This window comes from Bos javanicus, chromosome 3 (assembly GCF_032452875.1).
Source record: "Bos javanicus breed banteng chromosome 3, ARS-OSU_banteng_1.0, whole genome shotgun sequence".
NCBI lineage: Eukaryota > Metazoa > Chordata > Mammalia > Artiodactyla > Bovidae > Bos > Bos javanicus.
The window spans coordinates 94868827-94891220 of NC_083870.1; the positions used below are offsets into that span (position 1 = coordinate 94868827).

The 22394-nt window shown below is 38.5% G+C and overlaps 1 protein-coding gene across 6 annotated transcripts in view; it reads right to left on the bottom strand.

The window, feature by feature from the left end:
* The window catches only part of OSBPL9 (oxysterol binding protein like 9), a 164281-nt gene that overhangs the window by 97369 nt on the left and 44518 nt on the right, over window positions 1–22394 (bottom strand). For all 6 annotated transcript variants that reach the window (XM_061411993.1, XM_061411994.1, XM_061411991.1 and 3 more), the window contains exon 3: window positions 12779–12857. In XM_061411993.1, the coding sequence (XP_061267977.1) occupies window positions 12779–12857 (79 nt within the window). The remainder of the gene's footprint in view (window positions 1–12778; window positions 12858–22394) is intronic.

Consider the following 22394-nt stretch of genomic DNA (forward strand, 5'->3'; position numbering starts at 1 on the left):
CAGACTGCTCACCTCATGCTTCACATTAGTCTATTTCGACCAATATCCCAGTTCCCTTGCTTCAGTTGGGCCACTGCCAATGACAACTGACAACTAGCAACTTGTATACACACTGAGCACAGGAGAAACTATGCCAACCAAACCACCGGGTAGCATGAAAACCCTAACTACCGTCAGAGTAGGAATGTTGGATTATTCAGAAGAGAAAACAGAACTGAAGTTATAGCATTGTTGTTTAGTTGCTAAGTCACGCCTAACTCTTTGTGATCCTGTGGACTGTAGGCTGCCAGGCTCCTTTGACAGAAGGATTTCCCAGGCAAGAATACTGGAGTGGGTTGCTATTTCTTCCTCCAGGCGATCTTTCTGACCCAGGGACTGAACCTGCATCTCCTATATTAGCAGGCAGATTCTTCACCACTGAGCCACCAGGGAAGCCTGAAGTTAGAGCTGCAGGGAGGTTAAGGCATGGTGAAAAGAGAAGTCAGTGCGACTAAGAGTAAAAAGGGAAAAGAGTTGTGGAGAAGTAGCACTGTATAATGAAGATAGCATGGGCCTGAATTCAGGCTCAGCAACCTCCCATATGTGGTACCTTGGATAAAAACTTCTCCAAGCCTCAGTTTTCTTTTCTATAAAATGGGAATAAAAATACCTATCTCACAAAGATATGTGGGGGTACATATGAGGATTATGGTGCCTAGCATCACATTAACTGCACTCTAAATGTTTGCTCCTTTCCACTCCATTCCCTTCTTTTATTCATCAGAGGCTCACTTCTAGAATAGAATCACCTCCAGAAAAGATTTCTAGTCAATCACTCTCTCCAGGATTTAAAAAAAAAAAAATCCCATTGACACTCATCCCCACTTGACTTAAATCATCCATGTACAAGGGCTTAGCTTAAATCTTTTTTATATGATCCACTAATTCCACCCACTAGGCAGTCCCATCCAAAGCAGATATATCCTCATTAAAGTCACCAACCCAGCAAAGATGCAGCTTCTTTATAGTTTACCTGAATTCTAATTATTTTTCCAGAGGTATGAGTCAAATTGTCTTAGGGTTCTCGAAGTTTAATATTAACAAAATGCAATGGTGAAACATAACCTGAATTTATATGCTGAAACAATGTTACATGTGGAGTACACTGATTAAAGCCACCACAATCATGAGAATGTTCATAAACTACATGTAGTTCATAAACTACATGCAATGTTAGTGAAGGAGGTTGAAAGGCCAAAGATAACCTTGGCAGAAGTAAGTATTTTCTTAGGGAGTTCACCATCGAGTTAGCTAAAAGGTGACTGCAGTCTAGACACTATTAAAAGATACCGCTTTAACTCTTGGATATTTAACCTGGAGTCAGAGAACTACCTGAAAGTGTGCAAGCAGGAAGATTCCTCTAGAATAATGATTTTCAAAATGTGAGACCCTTAAGGATAGGGGCTTAGCTTTGCTCACTACTGTATGCTCAGGAAACAGCCTAGTGCCTGGTATACAATAAGCATTCAATTATTTGTTGACAATGAAAATAAATGAATGGATGAATAAAAAGAAAGAATGGCTGCAATAAATTGAACACTGGTATTTTCTCAAAGTTCCTAGGGCACAGATGTAGGCCCTCAACCCTTTGACTTTTACCAGAGCAACTATACCTTTTTCAGTCTCACATCTAGGCTTCTAAATAAGGTTGCACATGTAAAATGCTTTTATTAAAAGTTTGAAAAACAGAGAAAATCTAACTATCACTGTAATTTCCTTCTCTGAATTCCTGTTATACTTATAAGTGTATATAATTTAATGCTCACTATGCCCTAAGTCATGGGGCTTCCCAGGTGGAGCAAGTAGTAAAGAACCTGCCTGCCAATGCAGGAGACATAAAAGACATGAGTTCAATCCCTGGGTCAGGAAAATCCCCTGGAGGAGGGCTAAGTCAGTTTTGAGTCCCCAAAGTCTCCTGAGGAATGAGACTACATTTTACATAAGCAGTGCTGGCCTATTCAACCTTCCATATAACCTGTACTTTCTTATACACCGACTCCTCAGAGAAAGTTTTAATTTTCTTACATCAAGCAACAAGTGGACATTTTGCGCCAACACACAGTGCAAAAGTGTGTTGCAAAAGCCTGCCAGGCAACAATTAGTTCTTATAGCGTCACCACCTCCACTGGAAGAGCACTGCTCATGCAACTATTTTAATATATTTCACATTTATTTCACCATTCTTTTAATTAGTAGAAAAAGAGAAAAATTAAAGTGCCAATAGGGGTGACAATTAATATAAACTTTATAAACATAATGGAGAAATCAATTGAGAAATCATTAGGCATGCTAAAAGCAGTAAATCTTGATCATCAATAGGGCACTCCTTAGACTTTAGCCCCTAAGATTTTAGTCCATTGCCTATACGTTCATTTTTAAAAGAAAGGTACAAAATGTATGAATATGAATAAATGTTATGTCTAAAAGTCAAGGTGTCATAAGGACTTCATAGTATATGGTGAGAATGCACCCCCTTTACACCCTGCAAGTCTGTTCAACTCAGTTTCCTTCCATGCACATTTTCAGTTATACATTATACATTAAAGCAGGGAAATGCTCTTCTTTATATATCTTCATTTACTCTGCACAATACTACCTACCAGCAACGTGTTCCAAATTAGATAAAAAGATTACTTAGCAAGATATAATGAATGAGTCTACCCTTTCAAAAAGGAGAGTATAAGAAAAGCATGAGCATACCACCACCAACAAAAACAAGGACAGAAGAATGAGTAATTGACCAAACAAGAAATAAACACATTTTATTCTTGAGGACATTGGGTTGGTATTCTTTTAAAATTAAAATGCCAAATGTTGATGGTGTGATGAAGCAGAAGAGAAATATAAATTGACAATCTCCCTTGAAAGCTACAGGGGAAGGTTTATATAAGGAATAAAGTATTTCAGGAATATTAAAATATTTATGTTTTTTGTTCTGACAAGTTATTTTATGAATCTATCTATCCTAAGCTAAATAGAGATTTGGCTGAAGACTTATGTATGAGGATATTCAACACAGTATTATTTAATATAGAGAAAAATCTGTACAATACAGATGAATGGTTAAGTATGATTATTTATTAAATCATATAACACAAACTATTAGAAATCACATTTTCTTAGATCATTCAGTGTCATGGGAAATTTTTCATAATATAATATTTAAAATTGAGTATGGAAATTTATTTACACGGAATGACTCAATTTTGTAAAATTCACACATACAAACATATACTCTCACACAAAAACTGAAATATCAGAAAGGAATCCATAAGCATGTTACTGATAATTATCTTCTGGTATGATTATGGGCGATTATTAGTATCAGCTGTATACTACTCTATTTCCCCAAATTTCTACAGTGAGCAGTTATTAATTTTACTACTCAAAAATGATGAAAAAGGAAATGGTGGGATAAAATGTAAATAATTAAGAAAAAAAAATTATATATCAACTAATCCTGGCTATTCAGTAAGCCAAATAGTCCACAATTGGTTAAATTTTGATAAAATATAATTTCAGAAATTCAGGGAGGATCACAAACAGAAAGCAAATTAAGAAGAATGGTACACCACTGAGATCCAATTCTCCTACAGTAATGTAACAAACTCCCAATACATGAATTCAGTAGCATTTCCCCTCCTGATGCCTAGTGAAATTATAACATCTAACTAGAGAATTAGTTATAGGGGATTTATTTCCCTTAAATGAAATCTATAAGCGGTTATTTTGTTTTGAGGAGGGGTTATCACATAAAAATAAAAACTATAACCACAGAAGGAAAGTTTTTTAAGTCTGTAATCAATAGAATAATGGAATCTGTTTACTAATGATAATGCTGAGATGGTTATTTTTAAAGCAAAAGACTTTAACTTATTTTTAAAGCACAAGCCTGCAACTATGAGTTAAGTCTTTTCTTCTAAATGATTAATGATACACATGTGTCATGCCATGTTGATTGATGTTAATGCAGTAAGGGTTGCCCTAATATCCTTGATCAATATAACATTTCTAAATTAAACAGTTTCCTTCACCACTGGGCTGATTTATAGTAATTTTGCATTTTAATAAATAAGCAAGCTCTAATGGACTGAGCTGAAAAGGTCAGTGATCAGTGCAACAGATGACTCTGCTAGACTTACACAGGTCCTAAAGGTTCTTCTAATTTAAACACTTTTTATTGTTTAAGACTGTTAAATTTTGTCTTATGCAAATTGTATTGCTTTAAAGGTATACCCAAATAAATCTGCAAACAAATTTCATATTTAAATCACTTTGAAAACACACTGATTAAAGAATGCCTTTATTAAAATCCTTTGAAAGTAAAGGATTATTTTATAATGAAAGAATATCACATATTGCTAATTTTCACCTTATAAAAATTTAGATTTTTTTTCCACACACCAGGTTTACTTAAGGCAAGAGACTCCTTCTACGTAGGTTGTTGCTGTTGTTTGGTTGCTAAATTGTCTCCAACTCTTTTGTAACCCCATGGATTGTAGCCTGCCAGGCTGCTCTGTCCATGGGATTTCCCAGGCAAGAATACTGGAGTGGGTTGCCATTTCCTTCTCCATGGGATCTTCCTGACCCAGGGATCAAACCCTAGTCTCCAGCATTGGCAGGTGGATTCTTATATGACTGAGCCACCAGGGAAGCCCTTAATGTAGGTTCCTGTGCTGTGCTCAGTCGCTCAGTTGTGTTCGACTCTTTGCGATGCCATAGACTGCAGCCTGCCAGGCTCCTCCATCCCTGAGGATTCTCCAAGCAAGAATATTTGAGTGGGTTGACATGCCCTCCTCCAGGGTTTATGTAGGTTGCTGCTAAGTCACTTCAGTCATGTCCGACCCTGTGCGACCCCATAGACGGCAGCCCACCAGGCTCCGCCATCCCTTGATTTCTCCAGGCAAGAACACTGGAGTGGGTTGCCATTTCCTTCTCCAATGCATGAAGGTGAAAAGTCAAAGTGAAGTCGCTCAGTCATGTCCGACATAGTAAAAAACAATCTAAGATCAAGGCCAGGACCCCTGACTTTCTGTGTCTTCTCACACATATAACTTGGGGATACTTACACCTAGTATATAAGGTTATGAGAATAAAGCAGAATAACAACACGAAACCCTGGATCCAGATCAATGATTACCAAACTTCAGTGTGTGTCAGAATCACTAGAGGACTCATTCCCAGAGTTTCTGATTCAGCAAGTCTGGGGCTCAGCCTGATATTCTGTGGTCTCAACAAGTTCCCAGGTGATGCCAGTTAGGTTAGCCTGGGACTGCACTTTAAGAGCTACTGAGCTAGACAGACGTAGGCACAATCTACTAATCCTGGGCGTTTAGCTTCTCTGAAACTCAGTTTTTCTGATTCTAAAACTGGAAATATAACTACCTCATTGGGGAGTTTAGGAATTATGGAAGTAATGTACATTGCCTGTTAAACAGAGTGCCTAGTTTATAAGACATATTTAGTAGTAGCTGTTACTGCCACTACTGCTATTTCTACTAAGCAACGGAATATGTAGAACACCACAAAAAATTTTAATTGCATTAAAATTGGCAATGCAATGGCACCCCACTCCAGTATTCTTACCTGGAAAATCCCATGGACAGAGGAGCCTGGTAGGCTGCAGTCCATGGGGTCGCTGAGGGTCAGACACGACTGAGCGACTTCACTTTCACTTTTCCCTTTCATGCATTGGAGAAGGAAATGGCAACCCACTCCAGTGTTCTTGCCTGGAGAATCCCCTGGATGGGGGAGCCTGGTGGGCTGCCGTCTATGGGGTCACACAGAGTCGGACACGACTGAAGTGACTTAGCAGCAGCAGCAGCACTGTAATTTGAAGTTCCTTATATTTTACACCAATTCCTTTCTAGATAAAATTATAAAAGTTAATTATAAACTAGTTGACAAATTTCTGTAACTTTTTTGTAGCATCTAAGAGAATGCCTCTAGAGCACAACTGTTGGTGTTCAAATTCCATTTCTGCCTAATGTTACCTACATGTACGTGGCCCCCAGTTTCCTTACCCATAAAATAAAAATAATAGTACCTACTTCATAAGGTCATAAAAACTGAAAGGGTTAAACTACGTAAAACTCTGAATAGTATAAAATAAACCTTTGATAAATGTAGCTATCATTACCATTATTCCAATACACTATCAGTAACATTATAAATCATTATATACGTATATAAAAGCATTAAATAAATATAATTTTTGAAGGTAAAATTCAAATAACTGGATATCTAATTAGTACGAATTATGGTCTATTTAGTCTTTTATTAAGTTGTCACATATGAACTGCCAATATGTAACTACTTTTGAATGATAAAAACAGTATGTACTTTCATATGGTTGAAGCTAGTAGCTTTCACCTCAACCTCTCTGATCATTTCTTTGAGCCTGTTGATGGTCCCACCCTAGTATACTGCCAGGTTTGGAGGCTCTCTTCTCATTCACATCTGCCAGAAGGTTCATAACCACCACTACCATAGTTTTAACCACAGACTAAAATATTTAGGTTTTAGCTAGCTCATAGATGCATTGCATTGGTCTACGTAATTGTTTTTTAAAACTGGAAGATTTAATATGCACATATTCAAACTCTTGCACATACAAAAAAAATCTGGATTTCTGGCTTCTCTTGAAAAACTGGACAGTTTTCTCTTGAAAACATTGGACAAGCATTACCAAAAGTCTACAACTGTCTGGAATTAAGTACCAGCTACCCCTTCAAACAGGGCAAAAGCTCTCCAAATCGCTAGTTTTCAGTCAGCTTCACTCTTCACTCCTTTACATATCTGCCTAGCCCTGAAGCATTCAATTTTCTAAATTCTATTAATAATTCTACCTTCCAGTAATATGTTGATAACCACTAATCTCCATCTTCAGCCCAGGAAGGAAGGCATGCATGTTCAGTTGTGTCTGACTCTTTGTGACCCCAAAGACTGTAGCCAACTAGGCTCCTCTGTTCATGGACTTTTCCAGGCAAGAATACTGGAGCGAGTTGCCATTTCCTTCTCCACAGGATCTTTCCAACCCAGGGACGGAACCTATGTCTCCTGTGTCTCCTGCACTGGCCAACAGATTCTTTACCACTGCACCACCCAGGAAGCCCAGACTTAGACCCAACTGGCATCACCATCAACACCTGTATGTCCCAAAGACACCTCAAATTTAAGAAGTCCCACACCATCTCTGTTCTAGATTCTCTACTTCAGATGTTGATAACATCCAAACAAAATAGTAAGCCACATCCTTCTTACACCTTTACTACTCTCATTCTCTCAGCTCCCATTTCCCAAGCAACCAACAATTCCTAAAGATTTACTTACTAAAAAAGTCTCAAGTCGGTTTTCCTCTTCTCCTTTCCCATTACCAATGGCTTTAATCCACTCAGGGCCTTAAAAATCAAGGCTCTTTATCTAGAGAACCATGTCTTACTCTATCTAATCTCTGCTTAAAACTCTGCTTCATTGGCTCCTACCAGACCTCAGGATAAAAATAAAACCCTTTCATATTAGATGTAGGCCTCTGCCTCAACTCCTGTCCATTGTCCTAATGGTACCAAACATTCAAAGTTCTTGAACACATGTGGTAGCATCATATTTCCATACCTTTGCAAATGCTACAACACCCCTCCGCCTGGTAAACTTCTCTTCAGACTTCAGAACGCTACCAGGTAGAGGAGGCAAGGAAGGGGAGGTGAGAGACAGAGCTTGGGGACAGGGACTTCTAGTTTTTATATTATATAATTCTAGACAACCTGAAATTTTTTAGAACTAGAATAATTTTAAGTTGTTATTATTTTAAAAAGAATTACTTGGTAACAAGAAAAACTCTGCTCTTTGTGAAGTACTGACTGTCTCTTTTGCCTCTCCATTATTTCAGTGTCCTATACATATTTCTACTACTGGAGCATATTTCATACTACATTATAGTTACTTCTTCACAAGCTCGCTAACATCCTGGCTTATGTCTTATTAACCTGTATACAGTTCTGAGTACAGGGAGTTACACATACTATTCATACATTAAATGTTTGAACGCAACAGCCAATCTAATGGATACCAAAACTGCTATCCACACAATGTCTAGCTAAGAATCCAAATGCAAACAACTCTGGCTGACTGAGAGAAAAAGGAATCATTTTTTGCTCTTATCAGAAGAGCCAGTTTATAAAGATGAATTGGCAATCATTTTCTTTTTAATCTCTGAAAAATGACATAATGAAGCTGTAGGTTTCAAATCTGTTTAAAGCTCTAACATGCAAGGACTGTAATTTCAATTATTACCTAAAGAGGGGAAAAGGAGTTTTGTTTGTTTGTTTTTCAAAACTAAAGTTAATTTAAATTAACTTTGTTTTGAGAATTTTATGATATTTCTTTAAAATTGTAGCTACTCTGAAATATCAAGCTACCAGAACTGAGAATCATTATAATGAAAAATTATCTATTGTTTCAGGAAAGTTTGTTCTCTTCATGGCACCAGTCCTCTTTATGATTAACAAAATATGTTTCAGGATACAGGACCTGTAGGTCAACTAGAGTCAAACCACAGTGGAAATGAAGATGATGGATAACATTCTGTCTACATATATACTATACACTTGACTTTCTTGTTACTATGGATGAATTGTCTATGCTCTGAGCCAAATGCAATGCCCTCCCTGTGTATTAGGTGTCATCCTGTCTTGCTGTCTCAAAGACACCGATCTAATAATTTTCCCTTTTCTCTCTTGTGTCATCGACTTTTCCCTCTCTACTGAGTCACTACCAACAGCATAAGAATGGCATGTCATTATTGCTCTTATCTTTAAAAAAACTTATTTCCCTCTCCCAGCTACTATTGTATTTCTCACCCTCCCTTTATAGCAGAACTTAAAAGCACTGTCTGTACTCTTAATTTTAAATTGCTCTTCTCAAGGTTATCAATAGACTTAATTGTTAAATCTTGTGATCATTTCTCAGCCCTCAACCTTCTCAATCAGGAGCATTTGACACAGTTGCTGATGCCTCTCACCTCCAAGAAACACTTCCTATCTTGGTTTTCTGGGTACCACATTCAACTGGTTTCCTTCCTCTTTTTTGGTTGATTCTTTTCGATCTCTTTTGCTAGTTCCACTTCTCCTCTGTGCTTCTAAATAAATGTTAGAGTGTTCCAGAGTTCATTACTTGGACCTCTTCTCTTTTCTCTCCATACTTCCTCCCAAATTCTCACAGCTTAAATACCATCTATATGCCAATGACTCCCAAATTTATTATTTATTTAAAGCCTGAACTTTTCTCCTAAACGCCACACTTCAATTGCCTACCTGACATCTCCATTTGGACATTTGATAGGCATCTAGAGCTTTATTATAAGAATGTCCAAGGCTAAGCTCTCGATGCCCACCTGTCCGCCACCCCCAACTGGTTCCCCACTTCAGTTAATGGCAACACCCGTCTGGCTCAAGTCAAAAATATGGTGTCATCCTGTCTTCCTACTGTCTTTTTTTCACATGCTACAGTACGACCTTCAAAAAAATATAATACCTAACAAGAAACTACTACTTAGCAATATAAAAGGAACTACCAATACATGCAACAAGATGGACAAGCATTAAAAACATACTGAGCTAAAATAAAGCCAGACAAAAAAGAGTACATACTGAAAGATTCTATTTGTGTGAACCTCTCCAAAAGAAAAATCTAATCTTTAGCGATAGAAAGTAGATCAGTTGCTGTCTGGAGCCAGGGGCTGGAGTGTAGACTGACAAAAGAATAAAAGAATCTTCTGGATGACAGAAATGTTCCAGATCTTGACTATGGTAGCAGCTATATGAGTAAGTAAATTTGTCAATATTCACTGAATTTTATAGAGTATACATTTTATTGCATATTAATTATACCTCAATAGAGTTGATTAAATACACATGCACAATTCAACCATCTCTCACTACCTCTCTATTCCCACTGCTACCACGTGGGAGCCGCCATCATCTCTCTTCTGGATTACTCTAGCCTCCTAATTAGTTTCTCTGCTCTGTTCCTGCCTCTTGCATTTTATTCTCAAAACAGTGCCCAGAGTGATAACTGTTCAAAAATCACATCATGTCACTCCTCTGCTTAAAATCATCTATAATGGCTTATCTCAGTAAAATTCAATGTCTTTACTGTGCCATGTAAGGCCTCATACAATGTTACCTCTTAGACATCATCTCACACTACCCTCCCCATGATTATCCGCACTCCAACCAGAGCGGGCCTCCTTGCAGGTCTTCAAATACGGCAGGCACACCCTTTTGCACTTACTGTTTCCTTTGCCTGGAGTGATTTACTCTTCACCATCATCCCCAACAAAGCCATATAAGCTTGTTCCCTCACTTCCTTCAGGTCTTTCACCGAAAGGCATCATCCCAATGAGTCTCCCTAGCCATCTAAAATTTTAAGCCACCCCCTACAAATATACACACACTTCTATTTCATTTTCTTCTTTCCTGCATTTTTTTTTTTTCTTGCCAGGACTTGGCACTGTCTTATTTCCTTATATTTTACCAATTTATCTTATTTATTGGCTTTCTCATCTACCAGATTAGATGCTACAGAGGGGAGGAATTTTATATTTTGTTCACTACTGTATCCCCAGAACTTAAAATAATATCTAAAATAGATGTTGAACAAATTAGTGGATCTAAACAAATTCTAGCTTTCCCTTTAAGAGTTGAAAGTAAGCAGAATTTGTTTTATAGATGTCTCAATTGATACTTTTCACTTGCTTCAAAAAATTCTGTTATATTAAACTTTAAAAAGTCAACACATTTACACACATGCTAATGTATATCCATCTTAACTTGCTTTCAATTCTAATCAAGAATATAAGACCTTAGACATGGAAAATTTCATCAATTTTTCAGCAAACTTATGAGCAAGGACCTATGAAGGCAAAATAATTCTTATTATGTCCAAGAATATAAAGAATATTAGAGTTCTTTACAAAAACCAAATAATCTCATGTTGTCTGAGACTTCCAAAACTATTACAGTAGAAAATAAACTAATGAATCCAACAGTCTCAGAACTAAGTATCCATTTAAAAAATACATATAACATTTATCCTTGTCATTTAAATGATTCATTAAAGGAATCACTTGTTTTACAAGCAAACAACATAAATACAGAAGTGTTAAAGGGAAGATCAGTTTAACATAAATAATTTAAATTAGAGAAGGGAGAGGTGCCTTTACTCTAGAGGCCTGAGTCTCCTCTCCTTTAAACAGGCAAACAATACAGCTTCTGAAGTCCAAAGAAGATGTCTTCTTAGTAACTGCAGAGGAATTTCATACTGCAGTCTTTACCTGTATCTAGCAGCTACTACTTAAAATACGTTGAAGTATTCAAGTTCATTCAAGTAAAGAGTTCCACAGTGTGGGTATTATCTGGTTTCACTGATAAGCAGCATTACATATTTAACCTAAAAATAAAGGCCACGGACTTTCTTAAACTAAGATTTTAAATGTTTTATGAAATTAAATGTAGTAGAAAATTTCAAGAGAGTATTAGTTAAAAGCAGTTCTGAGTAAAGAATATGACCAAACATAATAAATACTCTAAGAATGCTTTTTCCTAAAAGCATTAGAGATATCACAAGTGAGTACATTGGCTTGTTTTTATTATATATAAGCTGCATCTTTCATTTCTATGTGCCAACAAGACAATGAAGAAAAATTACTGCAATATACTATCCTAATACAGAAGGACAATAGCTGTCTGAACATCTCACATATCTGGTCACTGTTAGACTTCATAACCAAAACATTTTTAAACAATAAACTGATTTACTATTTTTTTTTATCCTGGTATACCTACCATCTATCACAGTGCACTGTCACTTGTAGTTCAGAAAAAGTGCAAATATTCTCAATTTCTAAGTTTCTTGGACTGCTTTAAATATAAAATAGAGGTTACTCTCAATAGACAAAAATAGCAAAAACATTAGTATCAAAGCTAATAGACACTCCTAACAGATGAGAGTACATTATGACAGGATCATTAAAACTGACTTTTATTTGCTGGTTTAGAGTTTTCAAAGCAAGATGAAATGAGAATGATCATCCAGTACCTTACCCTTTCTACCGGTGAACCAGAGCATGCAATGCCGAAACATAGCAGTGGCAGATGGCATTTGGTGTTATTAACTATAAAAAGGATAATAGCAGAGAAATGATGGCTGGCAGACAAGACACAGAATGCAGATGAAATGAATGCAAACTTGTAGTTCTTGAAGCAAAGCAAAACCTTAAGCCAAAGGCTGCCACTAGCTTCAATTTAATTTATATTTTGAGTTTTACAGGGAAAAACACTGCAACCTTCACAATCAGTCTTTAGACTCTTCATGCAGAAGGAGAGCCATACTCCTCGATAAAGAAGATCAGCAACCTTCTGTAAACACAAGCCAGGAGCAACAGCAGCAGCAGCAGCAGCAGCAGCCCATTACTCTCTCCCTTCACTGATTTTTATCGTTTAAATTTTTAATCTCCAACTGCAGCCAGATCCACAGATGTTTCAAAGAGATCTGTATCCGCTGCAGATACGATTAAATCCCTGCCTAACCTGCAGTACCACTTCATCCAGAACGGTCCTGTGTACTCGTTCATACAGGATCAGTTGTAAAAACCATTCTAGTCATCCAGCAAACAACCCAAAGGAGAAGGAAAGAAGCAGTTGGGACTGTGAAGAGAAAAAAATCTCTTCTTTCAGCTCACCCTGGAAATGGAAGGTTTTCTGATCAACAGTTATTGTGAAGGTGCTGTCGTCCTCATCGTCTATACCAATCACAGCTCCCTGTGAAACAAAGAGCAAAATCCCAATAAGGCAAACAATGACATCAGCAATATTCGCTACTGCTACAGCCCTGGAATGCTCAATGCACCGACGACACTGGAAGCAGGCTAGACACAGAAAAGGGAACCTGAGACTCCAGCTTTGCTTACAGAGGGGGGTGGCAGAGCTCTGTTGGAGTCTGCAAGGGTACTTTCTACTCTTGCTTAGGGGCATGGATATGGTGAGGACGAGGGGATAAACACAGAATCTAAGTCTAGAACCTATTTAAAACCCAGCCATTGACCCTTTCTGAGTTTTTGATTGCTCTCTAAAATGGGAGTCACCTCAGTTATTCTGAGGCTTAAAGAACACTAGTGCTTTTCATTAGGCTGCTTTTGTGTTATATTTATTAGTAAAGAAACACCAGGTGACAATTGCTTCAAAACCCTGTCCCAGTGGCTTCTTCCAGGTGTGTGCTGCTACTGTACTTCCATATCATACTGTGATCATCTATGTCTGCCTTCTCCCATTGAATTGCTATGAGATCTAAGGACTAATTTATTTTGAGACATGGCATTCAAGTACACACTCAGTATATGTTTTTTTAAATAAAAGCATGAACAATTCTCCAAACGAGAGGGGTAAGGTAGGCCTGCAGTTATAAGTTGCTTGTTTCAGGAAGGTGGATAGAGTGGGTTTTAAACTTTATCTTTTTTTTGTATTCAACTATATGCAGCCATATTAAAACAATATAAAGCTATGAAAAACAGGGAGCCTACTGGTCAGTGTCCTTAAGAAATAAGGGTCTTAAGTATTCCAAACAGAATAGCTAGAGAACATGACACAAGTACAACGCCCCACGTTGGTGACTAAGAAGCAGTTTACCACTGACAAAACCAGGACCTGGTAAAATGGGACTGAAAGGACTTAAGGGGCCAAAATTCCAAATCTTGTGAAAAAAGGATACTCCTATCCCAGGAGTTTCAGGTAATAGAGTCCAATATTTACAGGTCACCCATGCCACTTTACTTTTACACAAGACCTACATTAGTATAGCTCGTCCCAACTTATGATAGTTTGACTTAGAACTTTTCAACTTTACAAGTATGAAAGCCATAAATACTCAGCAGAAAGCATACTCTGAATTTTGAATTTGGGTCTTTCCCCAAGCGAGCAATACTCTCCCATGGTGATACTCTCCCATGATGCTGGGCAGCAGCTCCCAGTCAGCCATGTGATCACAAGGGTGCACAACAAACAGTGACAATCATTCCTGTATCCAATTAACCATTCTGGTTTTTAGTACGGTATTCAATAAATTACATGAGCTATTCAATGTGTGTGTGTGTTGGTCACGTTCGACTCTGCAACTCCATGAGCTGTAGCCCGCCAGGCTCCTCTGTCCATGGGATTCTCCAGGCAAGAATACTGGGGCTATTCAATACTATATTATAAAACAGGCTTTGTGTGAGATGATTTTGCCCAACTATAGGCTCACATAAGTGTTCTGAACATGTTTAAGGCAGGTGAGCCTAAGCCATGGTATTCAGTACATTAGGTGAATTAAATCCATTTTTGACTTACAATAGGTTTACTGTATGTAACCCCACTGTAAGGCTGTACCTGTTTTCACTTACCAAAATAAATCTGGAAATTTTCCAGAAAATAGGTGAAAAGCAAAAATAGCATTCAGCATTTGTTTTGCCCTGAGCCATTACAGAGGCAGCGCACACCACAAACAGTAAGAGTAGAACCGCCAAGCTCCCCGCTCAGGAGCTACACTTGGCATCTCAGCATCAAGTTGTCAGCTTTGAACTGTATCGATGAGCATCTGGGCTTTATCTCTATTTGTTCTGTGTATATGTTAGGAAGCAGCATCCTAAGGTATTGCTTTTCTGCTTTCGCCATTTTGCCTTACAAAAAGTTTCGTAAGAATACTCGTGTTTTAGATAGGAGAGGAAACCTGTGTTCATTTCTTCTCAGAGACTGTCTGGATGAACCCCAATTCTATCCAAATCCCATCAACCTGCATTACCTTAGCTATTCCTCTGTACTATATAGACTAGGGATTTTTATAACTCTTTTCAGATACAGAAAGTGTATCCAGAATATAATGACTTACCCAAGTCATACAGAGTTAATGGCAGAACCAGAACCATTTGGCATGGTACCTACTTATTCTATGACAGCAAAAAAAGACACATCTTGGTGGGTAAGCATGTGTGGGAGCAACTCATTCAGGTTAATTTCATGGTTAGTGGAGTTAACCTTCTAACTTTATGATGCAGCAAATATCTGCTAAGTCATAACTAAATACAGCATATATACTGTTAATAGATACAGGCTTAGAATACATAACAACAGTGCCTCCAGTAGAGGAGCCAAAACATGTAAAGAGATGAATATACATAAAACAAGGCAAAAAGAGACCTCTACTTGGATGAACTTTGAAAACACGCTGAATAAGAAGCTTGTCACAAAGGACATACTGTATGATTCCATTTATATGAAAAAACAGGCAAATTCATAGAGACCAAGAATAGGTTAGTGGTTGCCCAGGGCTGGGAGGTAGGAGAAGGAGGTGGGGTAAAATGAGGAGTAATTGCTAATAAGTGTGAGTTTCATTATAGGGTGACAAAAAAAAAATTCTAAAATTGAAATTGTAATGGTAGTTGCACCAAAAACACTGAAATGTCTACTTTAAATGGGTGAATTATATCTCAACTGTTGAGATATAATAACTGACCACCATCCCAAACTTGGGTTCTTTCTTTTTAGCCCCTTCATATAAATTCATCAGTTAACTAGTCAACTCAGAAACCTCTAGGTTCTAACACTTATTCTCCCTTATTCCATCACCACAAGTTGTGCTCATTCCACTTCCAAACTATAATGTCAAATTCTCCCAACTCTTCTTCATTCTATGAACTGTTATTGCCCTATTTCAGGTTTTCATCACTTCTTGCTTGATGAAGCAATCTGTCTTCAGTCTGGCTACCTTTAGTCCACAGTCCTTGATATTGCCAGAATAGTATTTATAAAGCACAAGCTCTTATAGGAGCCTCAGATATTTAAAACTTTCCTTGGCTCTCCATAAACTATGAGATAAAGCCAACAATTCTTCATAATGCCATTCAAGATGGTTCAAAATCTGGCCCAATCAACATTTCTACAGCCACTTCTTCCTCACCTCACAGAGACCCTGTAGGTACTCAGCCTCAAGATTTCTTCTATGCACTGAAAGAAAACACCAAGCAATTTCACTTTTTCATGTCCTTCCTCAAGTTCAATTCCTACCATTTGCTAAACAAAAGCAAAACCCCACACTCCCACTAGCAACCACCTCCTTTCTTACAGCTTTCACCAGGAGGAGCTTTTTGAAAACTGCCCACACCTTAACCTTTCACCTACTCCTGGCAATTAGCTTCCCTTCCCACCTCTGCACCAAGTTTTACTCTCACAGCTCTTCAATACCTCTTTACTACATTAGAGTTTTGTCATAGAACACCGCTCTGAAGCACTGCTACTGCTCCTAACCACTTCCTTTTTAAAACGTGTTCTTTCAAGGACTCTTAATTACTTAAGTTGTGCTTCAGAAACATTTCTATCCAAGTATCTTTGGCAACCCATAGGGGAAAGAGCATTCTTTCTTGGTCCATTACACTTTTCCCCTCCTCTATCCAAATGCTTCTTTGAAGACTCTGGAACCTACCTAACCACCTCCAATGCCAACCCAGTCTTGCCATTGCCCTGAGCATTCTTCAGTGTACAGATGCACAATTCATCTGACACTCTGGCCTCTCAGTTTCTTGATTATTCAACTAAAATAAACTTCATTGTCATTCTCCTTCATTGACTCATTCCCATGGCAATTCCTTAGACCTGGATATCTTACCATATCCAATACGATAGCTATTAGTCACATAAAGGTATTTAAATTTTAATTATAATTGAGTAAAATTAAGTAAAACTTTAAATAAGTTCTTCGGTCATATTTCAAATACTCAATAGCCCCATGTGACTAGAGGCTATGGGACTAGACACTGTAGATACAGAACTTTTAATAATTGCAGTAAATTCTACTGGACAGCATTTTCCTTGACCTAGTCATTACAGAGAACTGAACCATAGTAAAAAAGTTAACACTGTCAGTTAGTGAACTGGCAGTAATAAACCAGCCACTATGATAAGCATTTTACATACATCACTTGAAAATAACGTTATACTGAAAGGTAAGCAGTCATGTACAGATGTGAGAGTTGGACCATAAAGAAGGCTGAGCACCGAAGAACTGATGAATCATGGTGCTGGAGAAGACTCTTGAGAGTCCGTTGGACTGCAAGAAGACCAAACCAGTTGATTCTAAAGGAAATCTACTCTGAATATTCATTGGAAGGATTGATGCTGGAGCTGAAGCTCCAATACTTTGGCCACCTGATATGAAGAGCTGACTCACTGGAAATGACCTAGATGCTGGGAAAGATTGAGGGCAGGAGGAAAAGAGGGAGGCAGAGGATGAGATGGTTAGATAGCACGATCAACTGAACGGACATGAAAATGAAAGTCGCTCAGCAGTGTCTAACTCTTTGCAACCCCATGGACTATGCAGTCCATGGAATTCTCCAGGGGCCAGAATACTGGAGTGGGTGGCCTTTCCCTTCTCCAGGGGATCTTCCCAACCCAGAGATCGAAGCCAGGTCTCCTTCAGTGCAGGCAGATTCTTTACCAACTAAGCCACAAAGGAAGCCTGGCATGCTTCCCTGGACATGAATATGAACAAACTCTGGGAGATCGTGAAGGACAGGGAAGCCTGGTGTGCCATAGTCCATGGGATGGCAAAGAGCCAGACACAACTTAGCGACTGAACAACAAACATATACACAAGTCTTAACTGTACAAGCTCAATAAAGAAACACTCTCCTTGTATCCTTTCCTAATCATTACCCTTGTCCTCCATCCCAAAGTCAAACAGTATCCCTACTTCTAACATTAAAAGTAGTTTTGTCCGTCTTCATACAAATGGACTCATATCACATATTTTCCTTTGTGTCTGGCTTCTTTCACTCAACATGTTTGTGAAATTCATCCAAGAGGCTACATGTAGCAATAGTTTGTTCATTTCTATTGCTATATATAGTATTCTTTTGTAGGAATATCCACAATTTATCAATTTCATTGCAGATGGACATTCATGTTGTTTTCCAGTCTTAGGTTATTAGAATCATGCTGCTATGACATTGTCATTCATATCTTTTGTGTTATATATATATACATATGTTTATATTTCTAGTAGATACAGTGTAGGAATGAATTTGCTAAGTCTTATGGTATGCACACTCCAATTTTAATAGACACTGTCAAACAGTTCTCAGTTCACTTCAGTTGCTCAGTCGTGTCCAACTCTTTGCAACCCCAAGACTACAGCACGCCAGGCTTCCCTGTCCATCACCAACTCCTGGAGCTTGCTCAAATTCATGTCCATTGAGTCGGTGATGCCATCCAACCATTTCATCCTCTGTCATCCCCTTCTCTTCCTGCTTTCAATCTTTCTCAGCATCAGGGTCTTTTCAGATGACCTGATTAGGTGGCCAAAGCATTCGAGTTTCAGCTTCAGCAACAGTCCTTCCAATGAATATTCAGGACTGATTTCCTTTAGGACTGACTGGTTGGAATTCCTTGCAGCCCAAGGGACTCTCAAGAGTCTTCTTCAACACCACAGTTTAAAAGCATTAATCCTTCGGTGTTCAACTTTTTTTATAGTCCAACTCTCACATTCATACATAACTACTGGAGAAACCATAGCTTTGACTAGACAGACCTTTTTCAACAAAGTAATGTCTCAGCTCTTTAATACGCTGTCTAGGTTGGTCATAGCTTTTCTTCCAAAGAGCAAGTGTCTTTTAATTTCATGGCTGCAGTCACCATCTGTACTGATTTTGGAGCCCAAAAAATAAAGTCTGTCACTGTTTTCATTGTTTCCCCATCTATTTGCCATGAAGTGATGGGACCAGATGCCATGATCTTCGTTTTCTGAATGTTGAGTTTTAAGCCAACATTTTTACTCTCCTCTTTCACTTTCATCAAGAGCCTCTTTAGTTCTTCTTCGCTTTCTGCCATAAAGGTGGTATCATCTGCATATGTGAGATTATTGACATTTTTCCCAGCAATCTTGATTCCAGCTTGTGCTTCATCTAGTCTGGCATTTCTCATGATGTACTCTGCATATAAGTTAAATAAGCAGGGTGACAAGATATACCCTTGACGTACTCACTGAGCCAAAAATACTCCAAACTATGGTGTATGGAAGTTTCGATTGTTCTACATCTTCACTAACACTTTTTTACGTTAGTCATTCTGGCAGGTGAGTACTAGTAGCTCATAGTGGTCCTAATTATATTTCCCTGAAAACAACAAAGTTCAGTATCTTTTTATGTTCGTGACCATTTGGCGAGACTTTTGTGAAATAGTTCAAGTTTCTTGTCTATTGAATAGACTAGACTATCATTTTCTAATTATTTGTAGGAGGTTTTTTTAAAATATATCCTGGACATGAATCTTTCATTAGTTATGAATTAGGGAAATATATTCTCCCACCCTTTTGCCAGCCTTTATACTCTCATAATGATGTCTTTGGAGAAGGCAATGGCAACCCACTCCAGTACTCTTGCCAGGAAAATCCCATGGACGGGGGAGCCTGGTGGGCTGTGGTCCATGGGGTCGCTAAGAGTCAGACACGACTGAGCGACTTCACTTTCACTTTTCACTTTCATGCACTGGAGAAGGAAATGGCAACCCATTCCAGTGCTCTTGCCTGGAGAATCCCAGGGACGGAGGAGCCTGGTGGGCTGCCGTCTGTGGGGTCGCACAGAGTCGGACACGACTGAGACGACTTAGCAGCAGCAGCAGCAATGATGTCTTTTCATGAAGAGTTAACCTTAACATAGTAAAATGTATTGGTTTTACATCTATGGTTGTGCTTTCTGTATCTTCTTTAAGAAATCTTTACCAGTCCTAACGCCATGAAAGTATTCTCCCATGTTATCATCCGGAAGTCTCTACATTTGGGTTTCAAGTGATGCGAACAGCTGACTCACTGGAAAAGACCCTGATGCTGGGAAAGACTGAAGGCAGAAGAAGAGGGCGACAGAGCAGGAGATGGTTGGATAGCATCACCAATTCAATGGACATGAACTTGGGCAAATTCTACAAGATGGTGAGGGACAGGGAAGCCTGGCATGCTACAGTACGTGGGGCCGTGAAGAGTCGGACGTGACTTGGCACCTGAACAACAACAATAATCAAGTGGAATAAGTCCCCCAACATTTGTCTTTTGGCCTTTATAAACTAACTGTAAATCAACATCACGACCATGGTCATAGCCAGTTCTCCCTAGAATGGCAGGTGAGAGAAGCTGCTGTATCTACTGGGGTCTCTTCGTTGACTAAGACAGGAATCAAAAGTGAATATTCTTGGCCCTTTATAAGCTTTACAGTCAGCAGTTGAACAAGTTTTACACACACATACTCACTTATTAGGATACTGATTGGGAACAAACTGGGACTGCCATTTATTTAGGTCTTTTTTTAATATTTATTTTTAAATAGAAGACAACTTCTTTACAATGTTGTGTTGGTTTCTGCCATATATCAACATGAGTCAGCCATGGGTATACATATAACTTCAGTGTAGTTTTCTGAGTAAAGGTCTTATCAGCCTATTGTTAATATTTATTCCTAAGTAATTAATGTTTTGATGCTATGGTAAATGTTCTTGTTTTTAAAAATTTATTTTCTAATTACAAGTTGTTGATATATTAAAATAGTTTATTTTTGTATAGTGTCCTTGGATCTCCTCAGATCAGATCAGTCGCTCAGTCGTGTCCGACTCTTTGCGACCCCATGAATCGCAGCACGCCAGGCCTCCCTGTCCAGCACCAACTCCCAGAGTTCACTCAGACTCACGTCCATTGAGTCAGTGATGCCATCCAGCCATCTCATCCTCTGTTGTCCCCTTCTCCTCCTGCCCCCAATCCCTCCCAGCATCAGAGTCTTTTCCAATGAGTCAACTCTTCACAGGAGGTGGCCAAAGTACTGGACTTTCAGCTTTAGCATCATTCCTTCCAAAGAAATCCCAGGGCTGATCGCCTTCAGAATGGACTGGTTGGATCTCCTTGCAGTCCAAGGGACTCTCAAGAGTCTTCTCCAATACCACAGTTCAAAAGCATCAATTCTTCAGCACTCAGCCTTCTTCACAGTCCAACTCTCACATCCATACATGACCACAGGAAAAACCATAGCCTTGACTAGACGAACCTTTGTTGGCAAAGTAATGTCTCTGCTTTTGAATATGCTGTCTAGGTTGGTCATAACTTTCCTTCCAAGGAGTAAGTGTCTTTTAATTTCATGGCTACAGTCACCATCTATAGTGATTTTGGAGCCCAGAAAAATAAAGTCTGACACCGTTTCCACTGTTTCCCAATCTATTTCCCATGAACTGATAGGACCGGATGCCATGATCTTTGTTTTCTGAATGTTGAGCTTTAAGCCAACTTTTTCACTCTCCACTTTCACTTTCATCAAGAGGCTTTTGAATTCCTCTTCACTTTCTACCATAAGGGTGCTGTCATCTGCCTATCTGAGGTTATTGAGATTTCTCCCGGCAATCTTGATTCCAGCTTGTGTTTCTTCCAGTCCAGCATTTCTCATGATGTACTCTGCACATAAGTTAAATAAACAGGGTGACAATATACAGCCTTGACGAACTCCTTTTCCTATTTGGAACCAGTATGTTGTTCCATGTCCAGTTCTAACTGTTGCTTCCTGACCTGCATACAAATTTCTCAAGAGGCAGATCAGGTGGTCTGGTAGTCCCATCTCTTTCAGAATTTTCCACAGTTTATTGTGATCTACACAGTCAAAGGCTTTGGCATAGTCATAACCTTGCTAAATTCACTTTTCAATTCTTTAGTTTATCTGCAGATTCTTTTGGATTCTCTATATGTTCAATTAAAGCTGCCATGAATAATAACAATTTTATTTCTTCTACTCCAATCCTCAGACTTTATATTTATTTTTCTTGTTTTATTCATTGGCTAGGACTGCCTGGTTTCAGATTGACCCTAGAGTGGTAGGCAATGTTGAACACAAGGAGAGTAGGGGGCATCCTTGTCTTGTGATTGGTCTCTCTTCCATTGTCCACTGTAGCTATTTAAAATCTTCTCTACTTTCCTTGAACCCTCAATAACCTAAAAAGTCATAAGGTAGGAACTCTACATCTATTATGCCCTCCTACCTGAAGATTCATCTGCATCCATACCCAGTCTTGCTTCTTTTCACTTGTCGTAATTGAAAAAGTGCCTATTACCTTTCCTCAGGTCTCTGACTCTAATCTTCAGCTCCTCTTCCTTTCTACTGGCTCCTTCTCAACTTCATTTACATATGAGAAGACTTTACACTCTTTAACAACAAAAACAATACCAACAATCTTTCTCCATTATACATCCTCATCTAGCAAATGGCCCACCTCTCTCTTTCTGTTCCAACCAAGATTATTATTCAG